This window comes from Nelumbo lutea, chromosome 5 (genome assembly GCF_056320005.1).
Source record: "Nelumbo lutea isolate HS-2025 chromosome 5, American lotus-T2T, whole genome shotgun sequence".
NCBI lineage: Eukaryota > Viridiplantae > Streptophyta > Magnoliopsida > Proteales > Nelumbonaceae > Nelumbo > Nelumbo lutea.
Genome location: NC_142688.1, coordinates 8957841 through 8965037, shown reverse-complemented (window position 1 = coordinate 8965037; position 7197 = coordinate 8957841). Strand labels below are relative to the sequence as shown.

The window sequence follows — 7197 nt, the reverse complement described above, 5'->3', positions numbered from 1 at the left end:
GGTCCCCCTAGTCTTCGCCGAGATTAGCCCAGTCCCCCTCGGTAGGAGAGGTTCTGTGGTTAGTGCATCTTCCACATTCTTTTTTTTTTTCCTCATTTTGCTGATGTGCTAACTGCTTTCCTTTGTTGTTTCGCTGAAGTGCTAATGGATGTCAAGGAATGCTTGTTGGAAAAGGCTTGGGCGAAGCAGTTCTGGAAGAAGGTTGGAGGACAAACGCTGAAGAGGCCCGGCGACAGAGCTACCCTCCTGCCCCGATGAAGGGGGGAGATTCACAAGTACCCACCACGGGGAAGCATTCGGTGGTGGCACCGAAGAGGACGGTGGAGGTATCAAAGAAGCCTACCACCTTGGAAGAGGCCCATGGAGGGGCTCGAGGCGGGAAAGAAGAGGCCCACCACTGACATGTTGAGGGAGGAGCCCATCTAGGCCTTTTTCAGCCCCTCCATTAGTACTAGGTGCCTCCAAGAGGACCAAAGGGGCTGGTAAGACTTTCTGTCCCCAATGGCAACTCCGAGAGGGGGACTCCATCCATGATGAGGGGGTCAGATAGGAGCTGGTCAGCAAATCCATCATGTCTAGGGATTGCTACCGCCTTTTGCAAAGCGACCCCAAGTCTATTTACGACAAGGGCTTGTACCACTTGGTCGAGGTAAGACGTTCTTCAATATTTCATCATGTATATATTTCTTTTTATTTTTTATTTTCGCTGATCGGTTTTGTGGCAGGCCTGTCTGCACTTTGTCAGTTTGGGGGACCAAACAAGGCTAGCCATGGGTCGCACCAACAAGGCCGAGAAGGAGAAGAAGGCCGCGGAGGAGAAGTTCCAAAGGGAAAGGGAGAAGCTCCAGAAGTCAATCGCTGCTGCCGAGGAGAAGCACCAGAAATTCCGAAAGGCGCTTCTGGATGAACAATCGCATCGGGGTTGCCTTGAGGCTCAGCTAAAGCAGGCGCGACAAGGGCTCTCCAAAGAGCAAATGTAGCGGGTGCGGCTAGAGAGCATCATCACTTAGGCAGAGAGACGAGTCACCGTGGGAGAAAAGAGAGTTGTCGATGCGAGGCAAAATCCGCCGAAGCCCTAGCTTCAGTAGAGGAGTCAAAGAAAGTAGTGTCCGAGGCAGTGGAGGTGTACAAGAAGTCTTCCGACTACTTGGATGCGCTGGCGGAGTATGCTTTGATGTTGAGGAACTGCAAGTGATCCCTGACACTCCTGCCGAGGCCCAACCAGCCGAAGACGTCATTCCCCCTCCTGCCAATGATGAAGCGCAAGCGTAGACTTCCCCCCTTATTTTTTGTTCTATTGCTGTAATACTTGCCATTTGTTTTGTTGTTGTTTTTTTTAAGGCAATACAAAATTTTGTAAAGTTTGTACAAGACCAACATTGAATAGTGAATGAAGCCATTTTTTGTGTATACTGTGTTTCGTGCATGTTATCTCTTCCCTTCTCTCTCTCTCTCTCTCTCTCTCTCTCTCTCTCTCTCTCTTTTGTTTTTGTGAGAGGTCCTTGCCCCTTCAAAAGGTTGAAATCACGATACACAAGGCACACACGATTTAGTCATAGTATTCTTTTATTTGCATGCTCATCTCAGCTTGTTAGGATATTGGGAGTCGAGGCGGGGCTCACCTAGAATCCAAATCCCATGCTTTCCTAGGCGAGGCCGAAGAGACCTAGCACCCTGGTCGAGGTCTAGGGCTGAAGTATGCCGTTGAGGTATTTGGGTGGATGAAGAGCCACGATGAAGTAGCACCATCGGGGTGCAACTCCCGTGACCCGTTCTTACCAAGTGTTTTCTCGAGGGAAGCCGAGGTGTCCCACCAGCGAAGCCGAGGGCTCTGTCTCGTTACTTTCTTTGTGCTAAGTGTAGATAGCTGAGGGGGTCGCCATGCTCCGAGGTGATGATGTGAAGTGAAAATGAACTTTGCTTCATCCAATCATTACATTCATCTGTAGTACATCTGGGGGTTCTCCGAGTTCCACATCCGAGGGACGGGTCTTCCATCTAAGTTTTCTAGCAGAAATGTACCGGGGCCAAGAGCTTGTTTAATCCGATAGGGGCCTTCATAGTTGGAGCCCAGCTTCCCAACTCCAGGTTTGGAAACCATGACTTTCCTAGGGACAAGGTCTCCCTCTCTGTAGTGCCTTTCTTTCACTCTAGATTTGAAGTAGTGGGTCACTCGTTGCTGATAGGCAATCATCTTAATTTGTGCTTGTTCTCGGGTTTCTTCCAGCAGGTCTAAGTTTGCTCTGAGCGCTTCGTGATTCTCGGGCTCGGTATACCATTGGATCCGAAGCGTTGGTTGGCCAATCTCCGTTGGGATCACTGCTTCCATACTGTAGGTCAGGCCGAAAGGGGTTTCTCTCATCGCTGTCCGAGGTGTGTTTTGGTATGCCCAGAGGACGCTATGTAGTTCGTCAACCCACAAGACTTTAGCTTTATCCAACCTAGTCTTTAGTCCGTCCAGGATGGTCCTGTTTGTGACCTCAGCCAGGCCATTCGTCTGGGGGGTAGCCCACCGAGGTGTTCTGTTGCCTAATGTCGAGGGAGGTGTACCATTCTCGCAATTTAGCATCATCGAATTGTTTTCCGTTGTCCGTGACCAACATGTGGGGGAGGCCGAAGTGGAAAATAATGTTATTCCAAAAGAAGTTCTGAATTGCCCATGCAATGATAGTGGCTAGGGGTTCAACCTCCACCCATTTAGTGAAGTAATCCACAACAACGATGAGGTACTTCCTGCCTATCATTGGAGTTTTCGGACTTCGTTCCTATCATTGAGTAGCCTTCCTGTCAGTAGGAAGTCGATGATAAGATCCATCCAAGACGGTTCGACCTCTATGGGTAGGATTTGGATGTCCTCTATGGAGGGCCAGGCTAATCTTTCCACGCGCACAATGCGGCCGAGGGCCACATCTGTGGTGCTCGCCAATTTGGAGAGGGCGTTAACTCGGGAGTTCTTGGCTCACGGGACTTGCTGCAGAGTTGGAAGTAGCGGGCTAACTCTTGAACTTTGGCAAGGTACTTAGCCATGTTTTGTTCTCTGGCCTCATACTCATCGTTGACTTGATTCACCACCAACTGTGAGTTACTGAGGACTTCGACATGCTTGGAGAAGAGGTTTCGGGCGAGCTGCAACCCCGCCAAGAGGGCTTCATACTCATCTTCGTTGTTGGATGTAGGGAGCTCGAATCTCAGCACATACTTTATGACGACATCATCGGGGGTGAGGAGAATGAGGCCCGCTCCACTCCCTTGGCGTTGGATGAACCGTTGACAACAAGTCTCCATGCAAGGGGGGACCTCCTCGGTCAGTCGTTCTTCTTCTGGCTCATCTTCGCGAGGTCGCCCGAGGAGCCTACTAAAAGTGCTTTTTGCTACCAAGTCAGCCAAGGCTTGCACTTTGATCGCGGGCCTCGGCTAATACTGTATGTTAAACTTCGACAATTCTATTGCCCACTTAATCAGGCGTCTATAAGTCTCTAATTTGGTGAGGACAACCCTAACGGGCTGGTTTGTCAGGACTACTATGGAGTGAGCTTGGAAATACAGCCTGAGCTTTCTGGCCAAGGTGACGAGGGTGTAAGCTAGCTTTTCCACTTTGGGGTGTCGGGTCTCAGAGTCATTGAGGACTTTGTTGACATAGTATACAGGTCTCTGAACTCCATCATCTTTCACCAGAGCCGAGCTAATGGCCTCGTCTCTGGCTGATAGGTACAAATACAGGGTTTCCCCTAATACTGGTCGAGCGAGGATTGGGAGTGAGGCGAGGTATAGCTTGAGCTCGTCAAAGGTACGCTGACACTCTTCCATCCATTGGAAATCTTTAAGCTTCTTGATGGCGCGGAAGAAGGGAAGGCACACTTGACCGGGTTGAGCTTAATGTTGAATTTACGCAGAGTATCAAAGGTCTTGGCCAAGTCTGAGGTGTGCGCTTCGGCCTTCAGGCTCTTCACCACCATGTTGTCCATGTAGGCTTCGATGTTCCTTCCCATCTTATTCTTGAAAATCTTGTTGACAAGGCATTGGTAAGTGGCCTCTGCATTTTTCAAGCCAAACGATATTACTTTGTAGCAATACATGCCATGCTCAGTGATAAAAGATGTCTTCTCCTCGTCATTGGGGTGCATATGGATCTGGTTGTACTCGTATAAGGCATCTATGAAGCTGAGTAGTTCATACCCTATTGTGGCATCGACGAGGTGGTCTATCATCGGCAAAGGAAAACTGTCATTTGGGTAGTCCTGGTTAAGGTTTGGGAAGTCAATACAGGTCTGCCATTTTCCATTAGCTTTCCTTACCAAAACCACATTAGACAACTAGTTGGGGTAATGTACCTCACGGATGAAACCGACGTCGAGTAGCTTATCAACTTCCTCTCCTATGGCCTTCTATTGTTCTGGTGCAAAGTTTCTCTTCTTTTGCCAAATTTGCTTAGAGCTCGGGTCCATGATCAGCCTGTGAGTAATGACCAAAGGGTCAATTCCGGGCATGTCATTGGCGAATCAAGCAAAGACATTGGTGTTAATTATGAGGAAACTTACCAGTTCAGATAGGCGTTCAGAAGGAGGTTGGACTCGGCGCAGACTATCCTTTATGGGGTTGACTCATCCAGGAGAACCAATATGAGGTCCTCGGCTGGTTGTCCTTGGATCGCTGGTTCTTCCCAGGGGTCAAGGCCCTCTAGTGATAAGGCCTCCTTATTCTTTCCTTTTAGCACCACCACGTAGCATTGACGGGCAATTAGTTGGTTTTCATGAATGACTCCGATGCTATGCTCGGTGGGAAACTTTAGTGTCAAATGATAAGAGGACATGGCTGCCCCTAGTGCATGAAGGGTTGGTCTTCCCATTATTGCGTTGTAGGGAGATGCAACCTTCATCACTAGGAACTCATGCATCCAAGTCACCTGGTGTGGCACTGTCCCTACCATGATGGGTAGGGTAATCTTTCCTTCTGGCTTGGTGATGCTGTCGGAGAAGCCGACGAGGGGACCGTCAGCTGGCTGGAGTCACTCTAGCGTGAGCGTCATTCTCTCATAGGTGTCGTAAAAAATGATATTGGCTGACGAGCTACCATCCACTAAGATATTCTTCACCATAAAAATGGAGATGATGGTTGCGACCACGAGGGCATCGTCGTGAGGGACAATAGCCCCCTCTAAGCCCTTTTCAGTGAAGACGAGGGCATGTGGACAACTTGGCCTCTGCGGAGCATGCGGGTACTTCTGCTTCTTCGGGGCAAGCTCCTGGATGTTGAGCTACCTAGCATAGGCTTTTCAAATTGAGGCCAACGCTCCACCCGAGGCCATGCCCCCAGCGATGACGTCGATGACGCCTGCCACTTGCTGGTGTTGGTGTTGCTGCTGGGATGACGAGGTGCCAGCCTCTCCTCCGACAAACTGCTTGAGGTGTCCTCAACGAATGAGAAACTCTATTTCATTCTTTAGATCATAACAGTCCTCGGTGTTGAGCCCGATGCCGCGGTGGTACTTGTAGTACTTCGTAGGTTCCCACTCTTGGGGTTCCACTTCAATTTCATTGGCCACTTAACGAACTTCTCTTCCCCTATCTGCATCAGTATCTGGGTGCGGGTGGAGTTGAGTGGCATGTAGTCCTTGTATGCTAGGGTGGCGGGCTTCTTGTTATCTTTTCCGCCATTGTTGCCAGGGTGGCGTTGGTCTCCACCTTTCTTCTTATTCTTTGAGGGCCCGTCGTGGTGCTCGGTTGCCCTTTCTTAGTCATCCCTGGGCGAATCCTCTTTGGTTGCAATGTATTTTTGGGCCTTTTTGAGGAATTAAAGTTTAGTCTTCGGTGGGGTCTTGGCAACCAATCACTTGAGAGCCGAGTCAGGGCAGAGTTTGTTGATTGTCGTGTGCATGGAGACCATAGGGTCGAGGGCTCGCACTTCGAGCTCTTTGAAACGGTTGATGTAAGACCGCAGGCTTTCACCTGGCTCCTGTTTGAGCGACATCAAAGAGACTACGTTCTTCTGGCATCGTCTGTTGTTGATGAAGCGGGCGAGGAACAGAGTTGTAAATTTCTCACATAAGCTAATTGATCGAGGAGGAAGGCTGGAGAACCAGTAGCGAGCGCCCCCCTAAAGGTAGCCTGGAAGGTCCAGCATGTCAAGACGTCGGAATAGCCGTACAATATCATGAGCACCCTGAAACCCTCCAGGTGGTCATTGGGGTTAGTGCTTTTGTTGTACATCTCCAGTGTGGGAGCCTTGAAGTGTGGGGGGAGAGGCTGCGAGATGATTTCCTGGGTGAATGCGCGTCCATGCGGCCGACAGTCACCGCGACTGGTTGAGGTGTCGGCTCGGCTCTCCTTAACTTGGCAGAGCTCATCCTTGACGGCCCCAATCTTAGCTCGCAACTTAGCAATCCCTGGGTTAGCATGGGCATAGGCCCTGCTCCTGTCTTTGCAGACCCAATGGGTGTCGGCTCAAACTCCCGAATAATCCGAGACAGGGTCGTGCGCTCTTCTGCGGGTGCAATTGTGATTCAAAACGTCCTTGAGGTTTGAGATGGGAGGTGGAGTGGGATGGCGTTGGCTCTCGCCTCGAGAGCGAACTCCAAGGCACCGAACTACCCACCATCATCCTAGGGGGCCTCCCTATGACAGCGGTGGTGTCGTTCCGAAAATTGATGATTGTCTTTGGATTGAGTAGGCACACTCTCCCTTCGGCTAGGAGGACAGACATTCCTTTGAGGTGAGTCGAGGAGGCAATTATTGCCTGATTCTAACGGTTCGACCAGCGGATTACCGGGGCCGAGGGCCGGTACCTCAATGTTATCGCATCAGCCCTGATCCTCTGACACCCCAGTGGGGTGGTCGCCTTGAGAGGGACCTCCTGCTCGGGGGCAGACTTCTTCCATTCGTTGGGTGAGGCGGACCAAGTGATCGAGGATGAACTGAAATTGTTTGTAGGTAACCAGGTTTGGATTGTTCCTGGCTCTCCTCACCATGACTTCCGAGCTTAAAGGGGTTTTGGATCTAGAGTGTTATTATTGTTTATCCTGGAGTGGGGGTCATCTTAGCAACAAGCTTCCCACATGCGACGCCAATTTTTGCCGCGCAGGTTGGCTGAGGGCAACCAAGCAAATTCACTTGTCGAGTTTAGAGCGGTAGCCGAGAACCTCGGGGCCTTGGAAGAGGTTGACTGAAGCTGAGGACAACAAACCGAGGTGAAGTACTCCTT

General features: G+C 50.4%; 1 protein-coding gene across 1 annotated transcript; it reads right to left on the bottom strand.

Annotated features, from left to right (window-relative positions):
• Positions 1 to 1939: 1939 nt before the first annotated feature.
• Positions 1940 to 2362, bottom strand: LOC148850204 (uncharacterized). The gene has a single exon (XM_088944165.1). The coding sequence runs from the start codon at positions 2360 to 2362 to the stop codon at positions 1940 to 1942; it is 423 nt and encodes a 140-aa protein (XP_088800291.1).
• Positions 2363 to 7197: the final 4835 nt, after the last annotated feature.

Bases quoted from the DNA above. Each gene is read 5' to 3' on its own strand.
- LOC148850204 (XM_088944165.1), bottom strand. From the start codon at position 2,362: ATGAGAGAAACCCCTTTCGGCCTGACCTACAGTATGGAAGCAGTGATC.